The sequence below is a fragment of the Meleagris gallopavo genome, chromosome 6 (assembly GCF_000146605.3).
Source record: "Meleagris gallopavo isolate NT-WF06-2002-E0010 breed Aviagen turkey brand Nicholas breeding stock chromosome 6, Turkey_5.1, whole genome shotgun sequence".
In the NCBI taxonomy this organism is placed as follows: Eukaryota; Metazoa; Chordata; class Aves; order Galliformes; family Phasianidae; genus Meleagris; species Meleagris gallopavo.
This window is the reverse complement of record NC_015016.2, coordinates 24,173,334-24,196,713: the sequence shown is the minus strand read 5'-3', so window position 1 is coordinate 24,196,713 and position 23,380 is coordinate 24,173,334. Positions and strand designations below refer to the sequence as shown.

Sequence of the window (23,380 nt, the reverse complement as noted above, 5' to 3'; positions counted from 1 at the left end):
TGTGTGTGTGTGTGTGTGTGTGTGTGTGTGTGTGTGTGTGTGTGTGTGTGAGTCAACCCTATTATCTGTAAAAACTTCCCGTGAAGAAATCAAGTCATTATTGTGGTTCTGTGCATACTTCTTATTTTGTTCTACCATATGTGGTTATTGAAGACATAATAGAGACTGGGAATTTTTTTGGATGTGATGTAGTCATATTAATGAAGTCAAATCAACACAATCAACTTAGTTTCATGAGCTGATTTTAATTTTAGGATATGTTTTTCATCCTACTGCTTTCCTTCTCTTTCTTTTATTTTTCCAGTTTGCTATTGCTCAATATTTGGTAGCATTTCCCATTGCCCGACACAGGGAAGAGCTGATGTTCATTGCTGGAACAAGGCAGATGCCAAACACAGAGCACAGATATTATTATTATTATTATTATTATTATTATTATTATTTATTATTATTATTATTTAACTTTTCTTGGGTGCAGCAAGCACACCTTGAGCTAGTAAGGAAGAGGAAATCAGAGTTCAGCCTTAATTTTGAATATTTTATCTTCCAGTAATTTTTCTGCTGCCTCTCCAGTTCTCTAGTCAGACTTTTTTAGGTGAACTGTTGAGTTGAATTAGTAAATTAGTTTAGTTACAGTTCTTTTAGCCTGTAGGAATAAGGAATTTTGAGTGTCTCACTGCAAAAGACTATTCTCTATGATTCTCAGTAAGGAATATTTTGTTCATCTGCTTCTGAATACTTATTCTGTGCCTCTGGCTTTCTCATGAGTTAGAAATAATGATTTACTAGTTGACTAAGAGAGGGATTTATATATGCATTAAATCTTTCTGCATGCTCACTAAGCTTAATAATTAAGAGCCTACTGGGCTTCAAATGATATATTATTGCATTATTTTATATTGAAATACATAGATTTAGAGCATACAGTGGAATTCAAGCACTAAAACATACATGTTTTTTGTAAGTGTATTATTACACATTCTTTACAGGGCTGGACAAGACATGGTTCTTACTGCTACCTAGTTGGACATGCACTCGTAACGTTTTCAGAAGCAGTGAAAACCTGTGAAAGGATTGGTAGCTATTTAACAACTGTAGAAGACAGGTATGAAAGATTATAAGAACTATACATGTGATGGAATAATCTTGGCATTTTATAAAATAGTTGAGAACCCTTTGGAGGGGGAAAAAAAAAAGTGAAACCAGAAGAAAAGAATGTCTATCTTGGAGAGAAGTACTCAATAAATACAGTATGTCTTTTCTAATGAAATATATGTTACAATTTCATGCTTTCCAGTACTTTGGAAGAAAAGATCACAGCTGCTTCTGTCCCACAAAGAGCAGCTTTTCAATGTAGCTCAGCCTCCAATGCTTTCAGAGCTAATACCTCTGACATTCAGTCCAGTGAGGTATTTCCATGAAAGATTAAACCTAAAGGAGTCTTTATTCTTTCTAGTCTTTTGTAGTTTAGGATTCTGAGAAGGTGCTAAAGGAGAACTAGGTTTAATCTCCATCTAACTCATTTCAGATATGAGCAAGCCTACCTGACCAGCTTTGTTGGTCTGAGTTCTGAGAAGTGCTTCTGGATTGGTCTCTCCAACACAGAAGAGCAAGAAATCTTCAAGTGGGAGACTGGTGAAGGCGTTTTCTACACAAACTGGAACTCAGCAATGCCTGGTACTCCTTCGTATGTGCGGTCTCTGTAGTTTGTTTAAAAGTTGGATCTTAAAAGCCCTAGGCTAAGGAAGAGATGTGTACAGCAATTCTTATGCTTTCAAATGCTGCATAGGAAGTGCCATCATGATTAGTCATTCAGTTATACTTTTGCATTCCTGTTCCCAAGATGTCATGCTGTATGTTTTTGCAAGTTATGGAATATATCTTCCCGATTTTTTTTTGCTGCCTTGCCATACATGCTAGCACCCGGCTATGCTTCCTTCTCTCAGCACCTACAATCACTCAGGCATTGTCATCACAGTGGCCTTCCTGAGGCATGTTTCATCTCACAGAGTAAGAGATATAAAGGAAAAGAGACTTAAAGTATGTGTATGCCTTTTCCCTTCACATTGGCTTTTCAGCAGAGATGTAGGCACTTCAGACATTCACTGAGACCCCAGACCTTAGTCTAGTCCTGACAGTATCTATTCCCCATTGACAACCCTTACTATGACCCTGCAGTGTTTTCTTTCTGTGCTGCTGCATTTAGCTGTCTCTGGTAAGTAGCCATGCTTAAAGTTTTGGTCAGAGGAAAATATCACAAGGCTTTCCTCCTGATATTCCAGACATCTGTCTGACTTAGTCCAGCAAATGAAAATATTTCAGTAGTTGATTCAACAGAGAGTCATAAATTACAGTAGAATTATCAGAAATATGCTCCAGTTGGTGTCATTTCCAGCTCTGGGATTACTTGTGGGCTCCTCAGGGCTGCTTCCTGGTGACAGAAGTTTAGTCTGCTATGATAGTAGGGCCTGGAGGCAGCTGGAGCTTGGTGGTGTTCTGCCAGCACCTCTGCGTAAGCACTTCCAGCGCCACAGGGTTAGTTTCCTTGTTTCCTTTTAATCATTGCAGCTAGTTCTATTTAATGTACACTGTAAGAACCAATTTTAAAAACAAAACGCAGAATAGGCAGGATAGCTTGGCAGCCAGACATCCTCCTTCTCCCCATGCACTGGCAAGCGGCTTGCTTCTCTCTGGCTCTGAACTCAGCACTGTAAGGACTTTCTTAATTGCAACTAATTCTATGCTCCCAGCTCCCTAAAAAGCTCTCTGTTTTTATAACATCTAAACAAATGGCTAATACATCTGTTTCGCTGTTGACATGGCAGACTTGAGCAGCGCTGACTCTCTGAGGTCTACTTTCCCCTATCTCTACCTCCCAACCCTCTGAACTCCCTGCTGCAAGTGGCCAGTCTATATATGATAGAACAACTTCCTCTGCATTTCAGCAGCCCTACCCAAATTTCTGCACAGAAGTCAGCATGTAGTAATCAGGCAGCTTTCTTCCCTCCCACCTGGCCATCACAGAGGTGATGCCATCTTTTCTACCTACTGTTCCAACTTCAGACCATCAGAACTCAGTATCTTAAGTGCTTTCCCAGTGTTATTGAGCAAGTAATGCAGATCACTAGGACTCCCTGCCAATTATATTTTCCACAACTTACTCTGATGGCAAGTGAATATTAAATACTCAGTTTCTGATGTGGCAGAATTTCACACCTGTTTCTCGTAGACAGAAAAGAAAATGCTCTTCTGAATCACTTGCTGCGGTTGTCAGAATGACTCTTCACAAGTCTTTATAGGGCTATTTTCTGAAATGATTTGTGCTACTGAGGAAATTTGTGTTGTAATACTAAACTCCCAATTAGCCATTAGTAAAACACATCTATGATGACATATATGAACATTCTGCCTTTGAAATAATAACTAGAAGTATCTTTGGAATATGACACCGTAGAAATAATTATTTTCTGGTTCCTCATTGCTTAAAAGAGCAAAATCAAACTGAGCGTAAAAGACTAAAGTGATAGAATTGAGGAAAAAAAAAACCACATAAGAAACAATACAGTAAGAGTTTTTAGAATGTCTGAGGTTTTCAGTCTCAGGTTGCAAATAGCTTTTTGCCATTCCAATGTAATCTCTATTTTATTCCTTCTGTCTATTTTTTTCAACTTGTCTTCATTGTTAACTGAGGAGGAGCTGATGCCATGCAATGCAACACTATGCTGGAAGTACCTGAGTTAACTCCCAGGGAGCCATTGGGATTGCAGTGTAGCACTTAGATAAAGTGCCTGGGTCTTGACAATGGAGAACTGTGTAAATGAACTGCAAAGCTCAGACTCATTTAGTCCTTTCAGCTTTGTACTGGCACAGCTGTGCTGCTTTTGCTACAGAAGGCAATTCACTTAATTCTTGCTCAGAAATCTCTGCATTGTTTTTCAGTTCACAGGTTAGGCATATACTTAAAGACTTAGGATGGGATTTGTCTTATTAAAGTTAAGCTAGAAAGAAGTTTAATATCTTTATAATAGCAGTCAAGACTACACAAAGAAAAAAAGACAACTAATACAAAACTACAACAAAACAGTGGGATGAGTTTGCAGAATGTGAACACCTGGGGACTTCGCAGGCAGGGAATCTAGAATTTTGATTAGGCTAGGTGCTTAGAAGTTAAGATTGCCTCTAAGTAATAGATAGAAGTTGCTTTTGACAGTCATAGACCACTGTCCCACTGGTTTCAAAAGCAGAGAATGAGGTGTTGAAGATGGCATTTAAGTAGGATGCACATTCCTTGGTGCTCCTCATCTCTCCTGGGTGACAGGCTGCCAAATGCTTGCTGTGAGTGGCGTAGGAAAGAGCTAGCTAGGCATGGGGAAGTTAATGCACTTAAGCTATAACGCTTTTCAAAGGGGAAAAGCATTGCTCTTTGTTTTCCTCTTTTTAGAAAGCTTCTCCACTGAACAGACGCTACAGATAATATTTCAAACAGTCTTTTGTAAAACGAATTGCATGACCTGTGGGGGAAAAAAAAAGGCAGGGGAACTACTTGAAAACACATTTTAATTTTCTTTTATATTTCACAAAGGGAAAGAAGTAGGTTGTGTTGCCCTACGGACTGGAAGTGCAGCTGGACTATGGGATGTTCAAAACTGTGAACTAAAGGCAAAATTTCTCTGCAAAAAAACAGCTGAAAAAATAACTCGTCCGTTTGCTCCTGGAAAAAATTCTAATTTCAAATGTCCTTTGGGTTGGAATACAAGTAATAGCACTAATTCTTGCTTCAGAGTAAGTGTTATTTTTTCCTATAATCCTTCTTATGAGATGAAAGAGTTCTTAACTGATAAAAAGTCTAAGCTTCAGAGAATGATACCTCACTGTATGAATGTAGTGAGCTTTTACAAAAACTGCCCAAGGAAATCACTGCAATAATCTCTTTATCAGTGATACTTAGGTTTATTCAAGTAGCATGTTCTTTAATCTGTGTTATACATGATAATCTTAATGTAATGTTTTCCTATTTTGATTGTACAGGGCAGTCAGTGGACTTATTTTTATACACTTAAAACATAGTTTTCTACTTTAAAATTTATTTACAGACCTTTGTGAGAGAAAAAAACATAAGAAAACGTGGTTTGAAGCCAGAGATTTCTGCAGAGAAATCGGAGGAGATCTTGCTGCTGTTAATAGTGAAGAAGAGCAAAGAGTGATAGAAAACTTAATAACGTAAGTAAAATAAATATTTAATAACCATTTTGTCTTTGAATCCTCTGAAGCACTTATACCTACCTCACTATAACAGACCAAGTACTTCCTAGCCCATCCTTGCAGCTGGTGCATATATTTGTGTCACTGGTTTCAAAGCATTGGGTAGTCCTCAAATCCGTCAGTAAGTGTGAGAGTGATTGTTCCATATACGCTACGTAACTAAACACAACTAATGTTTCCTTTTCTTCACAACATATCTTTTCGTGTTCTAGAAAGAAACTGCCATCATCTCAGCTTTTCTGGATAGGTTTGCAGCGTTTGGATCCTGATGGTGGGCTGTCCTGGAGTGATAGATCCCCGGTGAGAACACAACATTCCCAGTTTCTTTCAGTTCTGACTCTTTCACTGTTAAGGCTATTTTCATGACTGGCATGGATGAAAGTTGTATTAAGAATTACCAGGAATGATTGCCTTACCATTGGGTAACCCTAAGTCAGTGTTCTTTGTACTCATTTGAAAAGAAAAAGGTTATAAACCACGAGATTAAACCATCAAAGCAGTGATAACGTGAAGTTCCAGTAAGGAGATAAATATCTAGGTGGTAAGTAGATGAGAATCATCTCTCCTAATTTTATTTGGTGGTGGTGATATATTGCCACATTCCTTTCCATGCTATTGATTTATAACTTCATTCAATTTCAAACCAGAGCAAAAAGGTTTAATATGACTGCTGGAGTCCACTGAATGCTGTGTAAGATGAGAGGTGTGGTTTTTTTTTTTTTTTTTCCCCCTTACAAAATGCTACATTGCTTTAATAGCCCACATGGGCTGTGCAACCACACAAAGAAAATGAGAGGTTCAAAACTTTGGAGCTACCTCTCTTCTCTTCCAGAGTTCAACTATTTTCCCTGTTATTGCTTTGATTTTTATTCATCTTTGTTTCTACTGTAGGTGAGTTATATGAAAACAATTTCTTTTTACGACACTCCATTAGAAAATTGCGGAGCAATCAGCAAAGAGCATTCCATCTCCTGGATTAACATGCATTGTGAATACAGCCAGGACTGGATTTGTGAAATAAAGAAAGGTAGGCTAAATTTTACTTTAAGATCCCTCTAGAAAACCATTTCTGTTGCAGAATTTCATATTTTAGGATAGTGTGATGCAAGTTAAGTGCTCAAAGAAAATCTGGTTGACTTATAGGATGTCTGTATGTGGAACAATAGGCCAAAGCATATCAATTCATTCAGAATACAATGCTTCAACTGAAAATGATCAACCTTGTTTTGCCTTATTTTTAAAACTTTATGTTGTATGCTAATTTTTGTTTGTTTGTTTTCCGAAATGTAACTACCGCAACTACAGAGGAATAAGAGAAGAATCTGTTATAGCTTTCTATTGGGTTGCACATTTCAGAACAGTTACTTTGGTGGCTCTCTTTAGGCTCCTTTATGCAATGAGTGAGGATCAATGTTCAAATTGATACCTCTCCATTGCAGACTATTTTTGTGCTTGTTAATTTTTCAGAATAATCTGATTCCCATTTATTCATGTTGTCCCAGCTTCTCATGCTTAAAAACTAGTAGCCATGGATATCTATCTGAAAGAGATGCTGTGCAGATATCTTTGCTATTTGCTTTGCAATTCTTCAACTGAGTGCTTAGTTGTACTGATAATTATCTGTAAAAGCATCAACAGTAGTTGTCTATTTTATTAGTTACTATTAGTGTATGAATGGCACCAATTACAGTCTGAAGAAATCACCATGGTGAGTCAGTAGTACATAATGTCATAATGAAGCAGTCCTAATACTTTGTGCTTGTGGAACTTACATAATTTTTTTTATCTCTTGCATCTTTCAACCAAACATGGAAGTAATTATTTTTAAAAGGTGGCAAACTTTTTTCTTTTTTAACAAAGCTTATATGTTGCACACTTCATTTATGCAATTACAGATAGAGAAATACAAATATTATGATGAACTCCTGTAGGAAAAAAATAAAGATGGCATTTGTCTTGTATTTTTATAGCTTGGTCTTGCAAGTTTAGATACATTACTCCGATATTCCACTCAGTGTTATATCTTTTTTTTAATTTAAATTTTCTTGATAGTTGGTGGCTTTTCAGTCAAATGTGATTCTTCACAAGGTAATGTCACAGAAAAAGTTTCACCAACAAATGAATAGTAAATATATGTTATTTTAAGAAGAAATTTGTTTAGAATCTGAATTTCTTGCTTAGATTTGACAACATCTATATAATCTTTTAGTTATTGTGCAAAGTATATCAACATCAAGGATAGTATTTTCACTCTTCCGTTTTATTACAGAAAAATTATGGAACTTTAATTGTCACTAAGATCATTTCTGCTAATTGAACAGCTACACTGGTTCAACAGTTGGAAAATATTTTACTTTTTTTTTTTTTCCTCATTTCGTTACAGGAACACTCTTGAAACCAGAACCTGTCAGCCCTTCTGCCAGTAAGCTCCTGTTTATCTCCTCACACTCAAAGGATGCTGTCATGTAACAACAGCAGTTTTCACAGGGTCTGTGCAGAATACAGACTCCTCTCCTGTGTTGCAGTATATGAAATCACAGAAGATGGCTGGATTATAAAAGGGGACAAACAGTATTTTTTCAGCACAGAAAGTACATCTATGGAAAAAGCCAGAATGTTCTGCAGAAACCACCATGGAGATCTTGCTATTATTGGAGATAATAATAAAAGAATTTTTTTGTGGAAATATGTAAGAGGAAATTTGATTACATTTTACTATATACAGCATATATATATTCTGCTGCATATGCTTGTGAAGTACAGGAGGGCATGCTTGTTACATAATATTAATATATTTTATCAGCAGTAATTTCAAAATTCAATGAAAAAAATATTTAAACGTATAAGGAGCAATGAACAGAAATCTACTTTTTAGCCATGTGATGTTATACAAAGATTTGAGGCTACTGCAAGGGTAGCTCTGACACACCACATCATGCTGCTGCCCTAAACAACTTTTCGAAGAGGGGTTAGCCTGGTCCAGGTCAGGGATTGAAGAACAGTCAAGACCTTCATGAATTAATTTTGCTGCAAACCATCTCAAAACTTGTCATGTATTTCAAAAGTACTGCCCAGACATCACCTGAGATGATGCTGGTGGGTACATGCCCATGGCAGGGGCATGCCTACTGTTAAATAGCATGGATGTTGGCTCAGACCTCTGCCATAACACTATTTGGTTTATTAATGTCAAAGCTGCCACACAGCCTACTGTCTGTGTTACACTATTTTAGATGTTTGCTTTTGTGTGGAAAAGAATATGAAAGGACTAGTGAACAGACAGCTTGAGATACAGGAATTACACTGCAGCTTAAGAGGAAAAGAAAGATTTACTTACTGAATAGAATTAAAATATTTTATGTTGTTTTCATTTCACAACTCTCTCTTCTATCTTTCAAAACTAACTTTGAAAGCTTTGACTATACCAGTAAGGCAGTCAAATGTAGTGAAGCAGCAGTAAAGATACAAAGTAGAATTATGTGATTTATGGTACTTAGTTCAACAGGAGTTCTGTCTGGTGCGTGTCTGTCCTATGCGTGTTCATTCAAACAATATGTATTCGTCTCTTTGCATCAATAGCACAAAAATGCACTTCTTTTTTTCTATTAGAAAACTAGTAAGTAACAGAAAGCACTAACTGAAAGTACTTTTCTTTTTTTTTTTTCATATGTTTAGATCTTAAAAAATGGCAAACTGCATTCATATCTCATAGGATTAATCCTAAATGCTGACCAACAGTTTAGGTAGGTAAATGTGCTCTGTTATGATACATTTAAAAAAACAAAACAAACAAAAAAAAAAACCAGAAATTTCTGTTTTGCACAGCCAGAGTTCTTTTTGGATGTACTCCTGCAGGAACCACATAACCAATATTGGAGTTATGCTGAAATTTATGCTTCTGTTGGTTTAACTACATTGCAAAATCACTGGTTTAAATTATCTCTTAATAGGTGATATCCATGCTTCCAATATGTAGGTAGCATCTATTAAAAATGAAGGTTTTTTTGCTTTTTGATTTGTTATGCGTCTCATTATCTAAAATCTTTTAATCTTGTTTAAATCTAACTAGAGACAGACAGCTGTAAATACATAAAAATATATATTTTTAGCATATATATTTTTTTCTGAACTGTTCAGTGAACACAGTCTGTTTAACAGCTACTATATTACTTTGATGTTTTTCAGATGGATAGATGGAACTACTTTACACTATGCACCTTGGGCAGAGGGGGAACCCAACTTTGCCTTTGATCAAGAATATTGTGTGGTCTTAGATAAAAAATATGGTGGGTTGCACTTTTTAAGAAACATTTTTTTTAGTTATTACTCTTCCCCTGTTTATTAAATGTATCTTGCTAACTATAACTTTTTCTTTTTTTTGCCAGTAATTTGGGGAAAAATATATGTAAAAAGTATGGTCTTTATATTTGACGTTAGTTAATGGACAATGTTAGCCATAAGAGTGGAATATATGAAATTGACTTTGTTAGAGAATGGGGACAAATTGGTCATTAATTTTCCATCTGTATGGGCAGTATGTTCCATTCAAGCAAAGGGAGAATTGTTCTTTCAAAAAATCATTAGGGAATAGTGAGTAAAGGAATAATATAAATAACCGAAGGCCTAATGAGTGTATGAAGTATCACATTCAATTGTTCTTTCACTGAGCAAGTGTTACTTTACATTTGCAGGCTTGAGTATAACAATGCTGTTGGTGGGTTTTACTCAGAGGCAAGGGAGTTGTCATGTCTGCCACATCATATGGGCAGTACTCCTACAGTCACAGCAGGACTAAAGCCCTCCTACAAGTGGTGATAGGATGTAGTTCTAGCTGAAATACACTCTGATATTCCTCGGCAGAGTGTTTTCAAAGCTACAGATATATAGAAATACCAGCTCACTTTTCCACAAATTTCAGTCCTTTATGTAATATCTTATTATTTGTGTTTAAACTTCAGGTTTGTGGAATGATGTTAGCTGTGGTCATTCACATGGCTTTATCTGTGAGAGGCATGGGAGTTTTGTGAATGCCACACTTTCTCCAGCAGCAACTTCACCTCCAGGAGGATGTCCCAAAGACTGGCTGTTATTTAAAAATCAGGTTTGGTAGTGTGCATCTATACACAGTGGTACCAGACCTTGAGGAATGTACCTGTAGCTATACAATGGGACCTTTTATCTCCCAGACACCTTTTGACAGTGATTTTTCTAAAATCACATTTAAAATTTAACCTGTTAGCTAATTCTTAAAAAAATGATGACGTTTATAGTCATATATTTTTATTATTTTTCAGAAAAGCGCTCGTCTAAGCTACCATGGAACAAATCTTAATAGTATGTACTCAGAAAAGATGGAACTTAATTCAACTGACAGAGTCAACATTAGTGTACAGTCAGTCATTTGAGAAGGAATGAATCAGAAATAATGCTCAATTAGAACATTTTACATGTCAAAAATACTTCTCAAAAAGTTCACATGATTTCAAATGGAATTCTGGGCTTGGCTTTTATTTATTTGTTGGCAGCACTTCTTTGTCTGATGATGGAGCATGGCTTTTCCAGCACAGCTAATTAACACATGAGCTTCTGTGAATTATAAATTGTTGCTTGGATTTTGTTCTGCCATTCACAGTTCCTTCCAAAACGTTAGGGAATACATTTTGAAGTCATGAAAAGTTCTGCCTTGGCTCTAGAGCCAAGTCCCTGCCAGCTCTTTTCTGGTCTGATGGGGTTATTTTCTACTTTAGCAGGTGTCATGCATGCCTAAATTGCTTTTGCTGTCACTCTCTGATGACCTAACTTATTTTTCCCTAGTGTTACAAATTTTTTGGTTCTCAATTTCAATATTGGTATACTGCAAATAAAGACTGTATCAACCTTGGAGGACATCTGGCTACCATACAAAATGAACAAGTACAAGGTATAGTACAGCGGCCCTTTAGATAACAGCACTTACTCTGTAAACGTTGTTCATTTCCTGAAAAGAAATGCAGCAAGAAGAGACAGTATGTAGATATATTTATTTTATAATACACATACTCAATATGGGTTATATGGTCATGGCATCAAACATTTCTGGAAAAACCGGAGCTATCTGTTTCATGCTGGTCATACTAAGGCTTGCTTGCTCTCTCATTGCGTGCAAGCTACTTTACATTATTCATAGAATTTGAATTGGCATAGAATAGCAAATTCCAACCTGGTGCTTATAGAGTTTGACAGAAGGAATGAAGAAGAACTCATAGTCTACTTTTGCCATAAATAGAAATGACTATATTATTAGACCTTTCAAATGACTGTCTAAATTCTGTGAAGTAATTCAGGAATACATTGTTAAATACACATTTCCACCTGGACTATGTTTTTAAGCTTCCATTTGTAGATCCATCAATCAACTCATCCTGAAGGTTAAACTAAATGAACTCTTACGACAAATGGTCAGGTGGCTTTTTTTGTGTTACCTTATTTCTGAGCTATCCCTATTGTTCCAAGTGCTTTTGTTCACTGAGATGTTTCATAGTCAAAGGCTTGGTAAAATTCTGACATAATAAACTTGAAAAAAATCAAATTGGGTATGTTCCTGATTAAAAGCTAATTAAAATATATTTACAAGATTTTAATAAAGCAAGCAAAATAATTAGATTTTTTTATTACCTGTTGTCTTGATTGGTGTTTTGACTGATTACATGATATGTTCAGTTTCTTTTCTATTGTGTGTTCGTTTTTTTTTTTTTTTTTTCCCCTAGCCTTTCTCACTTACCATTTGAAGGATGTTTTATACAATCCCTGGATTGGCTTGAATGATATAATTAGTGAACTCAACTTTGTTTGGGCTGATGGAAGTGCTGTTTCCTATACAAACTGGGCTCCAGATTCCCCAAAACTTTATGAGCCCATTTTGTTTGACAGCCTCCGTCCAGAAAATGATGGCAATCGGTTAAAGGTAAATAGTGCTCAGAGTTTACTGTAAGATTAAATGTGGAGAACAGCATCACTTCAATTAAACATCTCAGTTTGCCTCAGCTTTTCCCCAGCTTACTCAATTATCTATAAACTGGGATGACCATTACAATGCCTTAATGTTTGAATATACTAACACGTAGCACAAGAGAATGTTATTGCTGCAAATTTGCCTAAGAATTTGGGAATATTCTGGGGCAGATTGACTGAATGAAGTTTTCTTTTTCATACTAATTTACTCTCTATTTTGGAGAAAATGCAAGAATAGCATTCAAATTTTAGAAGCTAGCACACTGGAAACACTTACACGTGTTTGGTAAGTTAAATCATGTTGGTAAATGAAGGAAGAGAGCATGCAACAGTTGAAATTTTTTCTACTTCTTCCGTATTTAAAATTGTAACTAAACTACTAAGGGCTGATAGATGCCACCTGCTTTCCAAACCAACAAAACACTCCTGCTAGGTCTGAAATAAAATGCTATAATGTTGTAAATACAATAGCTTTCCACATACGCAAACCACTTTCTCCCATTTATTTCCTTATCTTCTTTTCAGAACTTACTCTTCATTTTCAGTGTGACTACTCTACTTGCTGTCCAACTTCCCCTCATTTTGTATCTCACTCCCCCAAAGAAGCCAGAGACCCAACTTAATCTTCACCTCAGCTAATTCATTGTGCTTTTGCCCATTTTGCTCTGGTCCCTTCTGAGGTGTAGGAAGACAAATAAGATGCAGCACAACATGTGACTCAATTTTATTTACAGCTCTGATAGTGCTTCAGGGAAACATCCTGAAACAAACAAAACAAAAACCAGAAGGCAGAAAGGTACATTCTAATTCTCTCCTTAACCTTGAACATACTATCGCTCTCTGAGAATCCTTTCCTGCAACTCCGCAGGACAGCCCCAAAACCTGTCTTGGAGTTCAAGAAACAACTGGACAATGCTCTCATACCTAGGATTAGAATTTGGAGTGGTCTTGTGTGGAACCAGAATTAGTATGATCCTTCTGGTTCTATTCCAGGGTCTCTTCTCAGGATATTCTATTATTCCATGATTTTCAAAGGAGTGAAATATCACTGAAAAATTGCTCTGCCATTAGAAGCAATTGCCCATCTGCTCTATTCCTATCTCATTATCATCATCTTCTACTTCTTCAGAGTAAGCTCTGTGGAGTTGACCACCACAGAGGAGGCCTGAGATGAGAGAAAAAGAAAAGAGGAAGGTGTTTCTTGAGTTGTAATACGAGCCACAGAACTAAAAAAGAAGGCATGAAACTTCCCATAGCTATTATACATAGTTTTATAACTTCTAATACTAAACTAATATTAATGTACTGTCATATTCCTTCCCTTTCTCCAACAGTATGACTGTGTTTCTCTGAAGAGAGATTATGCTGATATAGGAAAATGGAGCGATGAGTCATGTTATAAATCCAGTGGGTATATATGCCAGAAGAACAGCGGTGAGTTCTGTATCACTAATCCTGGAATTCATAATGACAAAGTTGAAGTTACTTTTCTTTTTAACGTAATTTAGATCACACTTATCTTTTCATAGTTGGTTAGTTATAGACAAAATATCAGTAAAGCTTAAGAGACCATCTTGCATTACAATGTTACTTGGAAATGTTTTGAAGAAAAGAATTTATAAAAGCAAAATGTTTTTATTTAAAATAGTTTAATTAAATAGCTAAAAATCTTAAGCATTTTATTTACAGAAGTTCATAATAATCTAGAAATTACCATAATTGATAAGTAAATTTTGCATTTATCCAAATAAACTTGACAGACAGAGTCGTGAAGATACTAAGCCACAAAGAGAATATTGAAAATGTACAGAGTATGTGTGCTATTTTTGACTCCCTGCTACGTAAAATTCAGTGAATTTACTGATTTGAAGTCCCTGGTGGCTGAAAATGTGTTTATTTAATCTGGAAATTGAATTGTTATTTTGAAGTTATCTGTTATTTATTAAAAAATGAATGAGAAGATATTCCATTCACGTTATCACAGAATTGGCCCAGGTTGGAAGGAACCTCAAGGATCATGAATCTCCGATCCCCCTGCCACAGGCAGGGCCACCAACCTCCCCATTTAATACTAGACCAGGCTGCCCATGGCCCCATCCAATCTGGTCTTGAACACCTCCAGGGATGGAGCATCCACAGCCTCTCTTGGCAGCCTGTTCCAGCACCTCATCACTCTCTCTGTAAAGAACTTCCCCTTGACATCCAACCTAAATCTTCCCTCCTTCAACTTTAAAACCATTTCCCCTTGTCCTGCAGTTATCTACCCTTTCAAAGAGTTGATTCCCCTCCTGTTTGTAGGCTCCCTTTAGGTATTGAAAGGCTGCAATGAGGTCACCCCGCAGCCGCCTTTTCTTCAGGCTGAACAAGCCCAGCTCCCTCAGCCTGTCTTATTAGCAATTAAAAAGAATTATAAAAAAAGAAAATTAGCAATTTTCTAGTACTTCTGTAAATAATAGCGATGTTATTCAGTTGCTCAAGCCAAATGTGTGTCCACCAGATTTGTGTTTGTTCTTCTGTTTGGCATTGTTATTTTTATTCCCACAGATCCTAAACTCTATAAGTCATCTGCAACAGTGTTGGACTTTGCTTTTGACCATTCTGATGGCATTAGTTACTCTGTCACCCATTCTAAGATGAATTGGGAAGAAGCACAACAATCCTGCAAGAGCAATTCCTCAGAACTTGCTAGCATTTTAGACCCATATAGCCAGTCACTACTGTTCTTAATTGCACAGGAATATGGGCAGCCTATGTGGATTGGTCTTAACAGCTACATGGTAAGAGCACGTGCATTACAGACGGTTAAGCTTGCAGGTACAGGTCTTACTGAATGCTCTCATCTTGAAATCTATATAATTTCTGACAGCGTATTTCTTAAAGCAGCACATTATATCAGTGCATTACCTATCTATTATGTTGTTCATCAAAAAGGACTCATACAGAGGAGATTGTAATGAGCTAAGAACTCTAAGGTGCTTTAGCACAAGGAAATAATCCTGCATCCCAGTACTTGACAGTGTTGTGAATGGAGTCATTAAAGGGTCTAAGTGATAAACTGTGAAATCTCCCCCATCATAAACTTAATTTAATCTAATAGGTATACCAGAAATGATATGCAAGGGTATACCCTGCCCTCCTCTCATGTTTTTCTTTACCTCAGATATTTGTGACATGGTATCTCTAGTTGTATATCAGAAATCTATGAATGATCTTTTTTTTTTAATGTATGTGTTTATGTTCACAAATAATTATCTTAGACAATGACTATTTATGGTTAGCAGTAGAAAAACACAATCCTGAAAAGAACGAAGGGCAAAAATTGCATAAAGGAATCTGTAGTCTATATAATATGGTAATTGCACATACTGAGCAATGAAAGTATTCTTCCCGTTGTAATTTTTCTCATTAAAAATTTAGAATATTATGGGGGAAAAAAATAATCTGTCTTTGAGATGTATGTGCCAATTGTATGATGTAGGAGGATGAACGTTTGGATGGTAGGTGTGTTTTGACATGGTACACTCTTCTACATGAATCACAGTCACGATACCACAACCAAAGTGATAGCAATCAGCATTGCTTATTAAGAACATATCCACCCACAACATGCAGACTTTTTGGGTGGAGATACAACCTTGTCTTACCTAATTCTCAGTTCTTCTGTCTTCACTCATGTTTCTCTCCTCTTTTTTTTTTTCCCATTCCATATCTCCATACTCAAAAAATATTCTGAATTAATGTTGGATACTTTTTGGATGACTGAAAGAAAAATACTCTGCAATCATATCTGTGTGTAACAGACACTGCATATCTTGTTACAGTTAGCAAGCACAAAAAAGTGGTGATTGTAAGCATTTGAATCCATACTGGTTACATGACAGTCCTCTAAGGAACCTGTGTAGCAGGTTTATGACTTTCAGCATCCTTGAAATTACTGCATGCATTCTGCTTCCAGACCGAGGGCAAGTATCGTTGGATTGACAGATGGAGATTAGTTTACAGCAAGTGGTCCAGCGGGGAACCAAAACAGACATTAGCATGTGTCTACTTAGATACTGATGGAACCTGGAAGACAGCTTCATGCAAGGAGAAACTCTTTTCCATCTGTAAGAAGTCAGATGGTAAGCGATTTAATATGTTTTAGCTAGAGGGTGTGAGGATCTACCAACTGTGCTAATGTAATAAACCACCTTGTTTTATGCACTAGTATATCAGAATACAATAAGCAGCTAAGTAACACATTGTAGTGGAAATGCTAAGTCATGTCCTGAAACAGTGATTGAGCACCTGGTGGGAAGGCAGGGCCAGCCCAGAGGAGCTCAGGTGTATGCATTGCACCTGAGTGATTGGAAGGGATGAGCCAGGATCCACCCCTTCCCAGACCTCATTTAAGGGTTGGCAGTGGAGGTGAGAGCATCTCTTGCCAGAAATTCCTTCCTACCTGAGGCCTTCCAATGGTAAGCAGCTCTTTTTTCTTGTATTTCTGTATTTGTGGGATCTGCGTTTGGGCTCGTTATCATTTGCTGTAGCCAAGGACGTTGCCACCCTGCTATTATCATCCCATTATAGCATTACACACACGTTAAGTGTTGTTGGGAATTCTTTCCAGAAGTAAATAAGTTCATAATAGTCATTACCAGAACCCTAAGAAATCGAGACTGTGAGTACTTATTGATTTCTTAGTCATTCAGAAACTTCATTCCTGCAGTTCTGTACACAGTTTGGGACATCAGAGATTGAAAAGACTGCTATTCAAATAGGATATTCAGATTACTAGAAAACAAGAATTAATAAAGGAGGATTATAATTGAGGTTGTGCAAATGACTAAGAAACAAAATGCTAAGAGAAATGGATTAATTAATTAAAAAATGGTGGGAATAATTTATCTAAATAGATGATCAAATTTAAATATTGAAAACCAACCCTAAAGAAATTGAATTTAATTATTCTTTTATTTGATATGAGTTGGAAAAGGAGTAACAGACAGAAATACGGGGAGAAAAACTTGATTTTAATAAATCCAAAGCTTTTACAAAACATAGGATAAAATACAGAAAACACAAATTAAAAACATGTTAGAGAATTTCTATCACTGGAAATAGCTAAGACTAGCAATGACAAACATCTGTTCCAAATGATGTAATTATATATCAACTTGTCACCTGTGAGCACAAGGACAAAGTACATAACCCACTGAAGAACCTCCTAATTTTACGCTTCAGCTAAATATTCTTGTTTTCTTCAATAGTACGGAAGATATTGAACTATTAGAAAATGTGAAATTGCATGCCAAATCACATCTCGTGATGCTGTAATTTGACTAAAAAAAAAAATCCTTGGAGTTTATATATAATATCCCTTCCACTTCAATATTATGGAAATCTAATTTGAGAGTTGAATGTTCCTTAACAAGGGGAGAAGTAGACTGTGGAAGACTTACAGGAAGAAAATGCAATTTGGCAGAGCATTTAATTTGCTTTCCATCTGCGTTTATCATCTTGTCCAAAATCTTCCTAATGTATCGATCACTGTGGAATTTATTAGGATGCAGTTTAATAAAAAGCTCTGCAAGCAGTGTTAAGAGTTATAACCCTTTCATTCACAACTATAGTTTCTGGTACAAGGTTTTGATCCAGTCAAAAACTGAGGCTGAAGTCAGAAACCACTTATTTTTTAAGTTTTAACTAATCAGGCAGATATTTAAGCACCAGTTGGATATTTTATTGATTTATTCACGACAAAAATCTTAATTACAGATAATTCATGCTGCTTATACACTAGTGTATCTTCTTAATCACCTTGACAAATAAAAGTAAGTTCTCAAACAAAGCCATACTCAAGCTCTTATTAGAACATGCTTCAGTTCTCTGATGACAAACCCAATATAGGTTTTTTTAATCTTTTCTTACTTGTATAATGGGGGGAAAAAAAAAATGGTAGCTTCCAGTACCTATCTCTTACTAGTAACGGCCCCTGCTGAGCCTCCTCACCTTCCTGGAAATTGCCCTGAATCAAAAGGACACAAGTCTTGGATACCTTTCCATGGTCACTGCTACTACTTTGAGGCTGTCAGGAAGAAAAGCTGGTCTCAAGCTCATCAGGAGTGTGCCCGACTAGGTGAGTGTTGTGTTTTAGAAAGACTGAAGATGCAGTGGAATAAAATAATGGGTGATATTGATATGAATGTCTTATATTACTTCAAAACTTCAAATGATGCTTTTATATTGTTTTTTGAAGAAAACAAGATTCATGACATTTCATAATATAATTGATATCTCAATTACCAGGAGAAATATTCTTATCTCAAAAAAAAAAAAAGGGTTCCTAGTAGTTTTATGGAAATTGGTATTGGGGAAAAAAGAAAAACTCTGCTGTCAGCTGTAGTGTGGGGAAAAGAGCTCTATGTGGATTAGGATCAGTGTTTTATTCCACGTCTCAGATTTCTCTTCAGTTTTAACACAGCGTTGCTGTGAAACAGCTTACATTTCAGTGTAAGTAAGGAAACATCCTATGCATCAACATCGTATTTCTGAGTGGTACTTTTTTTAATTGCAAGTAGCCTAGTAGCCAGAAGGAAAAATTGCATTTGAACATTTGTGCATACTGTAGGTTCCTACACTTCTGCAGCACATATACCCATGGCAAAGTCAGGTAGATGACTTTTATGGTGAGCACTACACATGTGTGAACTAGTACTGCTAGGGGGTTTGGAAAATATAACAACTTCTGGATGCAGATTCATACAGTCATCAAGGTTTGAAAAGACCTCCAAGATCATCTAGTCCAACTGAACACCTTCATGATTCAAGTACTGCTAAAATTGCTGCCTAGCCACTGGCAAGTGACAGAGCTGTAGTGACAGGATGTGTGGTGCTGAAAACATCCCACATATTGCTTTCAGCCTACCTGCAGTCTGGAGTGTGGTTGGATCTATCCAAAAGTGTTGAAAGAGCAGTTTGTTTTCTCTAAATTGCAGAAGGCTAAACAAAAAATCCCTGTCGTCTTACTGACTTGTAGCCACACAGATCACTCATGCTCAATATACAATATAGTATTACAGTAACCATAACAAGACTTGTGAATGTTACTTGAATCAGTAATATTTTTCAAATGTTTTTTTACTTAACCTGTAAAAAAAAAAGGAAGACGTGATGTATGCATTAATACTTTTCAGCTGCTGACTTGGTATCTGTAGGAGACTATACTGAAGCAAACTTTCTGGCAGAAACCATTAAGATACTTCATGGAAAATCTCCAAACTTTTGGATAGGGCTAAAGAGAGATGACAGAGGTAATATCTTCATTTTTTTTAATCATGTATTACCATATAATACAAAATTATTATACATTGATAAGAAGAAAGCAAAAATCCATATTAGAAAAGTACATAAAAATCAAATATGTTTATTTCAATGTGTGTTTACATACACTTAGAAGTGTAACAGAAACAATTATCCATGTTAAAATTTGCTGTTTTCCCTGTCACAACCTATTCTATGTCATTGTTTCATACATATACACTTATTTTAAATATCAGAACAATGGGTATGGACAGACAAGTCAGAATTGGATTTTGTCAACTGGCAAGTTGGGGAGCCTACAAACAGGATGCATAAAGACTGTGGAGAAGTATGTGCGTTGACTGGGTTCTGGAACACCAACGTTTGTTCTTTCAGAAAAGGATATATCTGTAAAAAAGCAAAAAGTAAGTAACACTTCTAACGTATTGAAGCTAATAACGTCTCCAAATGTATTTAAATTACACCTTGTAAAACATGTAAAAATGTAAAATATTACAAGCTTATATGTAAAACCAGCAGACAAAAATATCAGCACTCAGTTTCCAAAATACTGAAATCTCAGGGACAGCAGGGTATTCCATGTGGATTCTGACTGCCTCCTCATAAGGCTGCAGCTCCAAGTCCTGTGAAACTGCCATCAGCAGCTCCACGCAGCTCTCAAGAATACTTCAGATACCTATGTTTAACCAAAAGAACAAAGATTTCTCATTTTTTAATAAAAAGATAGTTTTCCTTAGATCTTTCCATCAAATATCACACCATCTAAGTTCAAAAGCAGCAATTTTTGTTTCATTTCAACGGAGTATTTTCTCAAAAAAACGTGTTCTGATGAATGCAATGCAAACTCTATCTGATGTTGGATTTGGTGATTTACTGTCATTGCTCTCCTTTGAGCTGATGGTTTGAGTACTAAGAGTGACATGGGAATCTGTCATCAATCTTTAGCATTGTAAAGTCACATTTAATAAAATGCTGATTGTCTCTGGATGCAAAATGATCACCTGCTAGAAAATTCAAAGGTTTGATAGCTGAATGACACTAAATGAAAGTGGTAAATAAGACCATTCGGTGTTGCAGACTTCATATTTCTGTTCACCTTTCAATTACCTGATAAGTTTAGGAAGTGCAATTACAGTAGAGACTACATCCACAAGGAATGGCTGTCTCCAGCAGAAAGAGGCTAAGTTCACAGATCATATTCAGCTCAATATCCTCATTATACATTTCTAACTTACAAGATCTCCATTCATGAAATGCTTCTGCTTCTGAAAATGCCTAAAAAAGAATACAGATCGTGGGGGCAGTTTCTCAGAAATAAACACGTTTGAAAATACTTTTGGAAGTAACAAATTCAGCAATAATCTCATTTCTTGTTGGTTAATATCAGATGCTCTTAGTAGAATGCTGTGATATTTCTTCTAGAGATTGCATGTGCTTAGTTCTATCTCCCTGAGAGAGCAGGTGGGTTTGGGGTGAATTCTCAGGAATTCTTAGGAATAAAATCCCTTCCCTTTTTTTGACCATTCAGAATAAATATTTTCTTTTCTTTCCGAAAGCTGCAGAAAAGACAGAGATGTTACCAGAAAATATGGGTAAGTAGGCTGACTTTTCAGTGGCAGATGTTCAAATACAGCATGAAAATAATAATATAGTTTCTAAATACTAATTTTGAAAATACCTAAAAATAAAAGTTCAGTAAACTTAATTCATATCTAGAGGCAGGAAATACACGTAATTCTGAATTAAACTCTTTTTTGGTCAAACTTGTCTAATTGTAATTTATTCAGTTGTGTGAATAAAGAAACCCAATGTGTTGAACAGAAAATACACGTGTATTCCATTTTTCTGACTTTTTGTTAAAGAAACTTTGTTTATGAATGGATTGTGAAGTTTCTTAAGATTCAAAGTGCTGATTCTATTTCACTAATTTACAGGACAGAAAATGGAGACAGTGCTTTCTACTGGTATCATATGCCTGTTTGTTTTATTAGCCCTTTTTATAGTTGGAGCTGTAAGTGCAGTTTACTTCTATTTGAGGAACAAAGGACAAAACCAAGTAAGTATTTCAGCCAGAATGAGTGGATCAGAAGCAGCAGTGGATATCCAAGGAAATGACGCACATGCCAACAAATAGTCTGACAAAATACCCCAAAGTTCCAAAAAAACAAAAACCAATCTGTGCAACTGTTAGTCAAATCTTATGGCAGCTTTGTATTTTTCTACTGAAATAATAGTCTTATCCCTTCACAGATATAAAGTTAATGGCTTTATGTAAACATGCACATACACACCTAGATATGTTCTCCAAAATGTTTCAGTTTGTTGTTCAGTATGAAGAGTACACCTGTTTTTCACATAAATCAGTGTGGCTGAGAAGAGTCAGGGCAAACCTATGATGTTTACTATGTGAAATTGTTTATTTAACTCATTTCTCTCTTTGTTTTTGCATACGAAGGAAATAATACTCCTATCTCTTCATAATTTTTCCTGTTGTACTGCTTTGGTGCTATTTAGACTGTGAAGGAAAATGCTGCTTATTTCAGAATTGCGGCTTCATCGTTTATTACAGTATCTTTTCATTAATGTAAAACCTACTACCCTACTTATCTCTGTGAGTTACATATCGTCTCTTTACAAATAAATAAATACATAGATGAAACGTAATTAAAAAGATTCCTATAGAAAGATTCCTGGTCTAACTGAAAAGATTCCTGATCAGAACTTTGGGAACAATTGTCATTTTCTACAACCTTGCACTTTTGGATTATTCTGTAAATATTACAATTTTTCCACAAGGTTCAAATTAATACAAGAGATGATCTTTCTGTTGGGTTTTATTTCAGTAATTATGCTTTCAGAATTTAAAAGAGGCAATATTGATGCCTCCTTTAAAAATCTACACAGCTGTGATAAATAGCTACATTATATTGCATAATGTTATCTCATAATTCATTAACTAACTTTCCACTTTAGAGGAATAAAATCACTTCTATGCTTTTGAAAAAAATTCTTCCATTCCTACTGTAATTTCATTTGTTAACGTACTGCATTAGATTCCCTTTCAGAGATTTTTCAGCTGTATGCAGTAGCAGTGTTTTCTTCCAGGCAGTCAATCATTCTACATGTTTCTCATCCCAGTTGAGTTATGGAAACATCTTGCTCTAAGCTTCTGTGGGGCACCTGGCAAACAGAAGGACTCAGGAAAAGAAGTGTATGAAGAAGCTAGAGCAAAGGAGCTTCTACCAAGTATCTGTAAGGAGAAACAGATGCTCTCTCAGAACTGTGTAAGAACTGTAGTCAGGATTTCCTATGTTTAAGATGACTGATAAAAAAAAAAAATAAAATTCTTATTTAAACAGAATAAGTTGTACATGTGGAATAGGTTTATGCACTAGGATATACGTGTTTTTGTCTGACTGGCTTGAGAACGTATTTGTATTATCCTTATAATTGACCTTTTCTCTAGATAGCTAGTAAATAATAAAGTAAAAATATTATTGTTAGCGACTTAGAATGGAAGTAGCTCCTTGCTTCAGTTGTTTTATCAAGGCATCGCATATTTGGTATCAGATGTTTTTGCCTGAGCTTTCATTTCTTCTCTTATGCACCTCTGTTGGATGGACATACCTTATTCTACAGCTTTGGCTGAGTTTGTAGGGAAGGCTCTCCAATCACAGATATCGAAGGACATATCTGGATTGTAAGACTTTTCCCTTTCTAGTATGTCTGCGTGACTGTACTTAACGAAGAGACGTAGTAAAAACACCCACCACCAAAAACTACAGATTATTTAGAGAGATAAAAACGCAGTGAATCAAAAGTAAAT

At 36.0% G+C, this 23,380-nt stretch overlaps 1 protein-coding gene across 1 annotated transcript in view; it reads left to right on the top strand.

Moving 5' to 3' along the window:
• LOC100544965 (macrophage mannose receptor 1-like) overlaps positions 1 to 23,380 on the top strand; it is a 29,340-nt gene extending 5,960 nt beyond the window's left edge. Inside the window, 22 exon segments of the mRNA XM_010712627.3 lie at positions 990 to 1,105; positions 1,529 to 1,677; positions 4,583 to 4,782; positions 5,094 to 5,109; positions 5,112 to 5,220; positions 5,475 to 5,562; positions 6,154 to 6,289; positions 7,646 to 7,684; positions 7,788 to 7,951; positions 8,938 to 9,005; positions 9,448 to 9,548; positions 10,221 to 10,363; positions 11,077 to 11,182; positions 12,009 to 12,205; positions 13,587 to 13,686; positions 14,797 to 15,029; positions 16,208 to 16,373; positions 18,218 to 18,370; positions 19,428 to 19,544; positions 19,791 to 19,958; positions 21,111 to 21,146; positions 21,489 to 23,380. Coding sequence (XP_010710929.1) covers positions 990 to 1,105; positions 1,529 to 1,677; positions 4,583 to 4,782; positions 5,094 to 5,109; positions 5,112 to 5,220; positions 5,475 to 5,562; positions 6,154 to 6,289; positions 7,646 to 7,684; positions 7,788 to 7,951; positions 8,938 to 9,005; positions 9,448 to 9,548; positions 10,221 to 10,363; positions 11,077 to 11,182; positions 12,009 to 12,205; positions 13,587 to 13,686; positions 14,797 to 15,029; positions 16,208 to 16,373; positions 18,218 to 18,370; positions 19,428 to 19,544; positions 19,791 to 19,958; positions 21,111 to 21,146; positions 21,489 to 21,688 — 2,805 coding nt within the window. The 3' untranslated portion in view covers positions 21,689 to 23,380.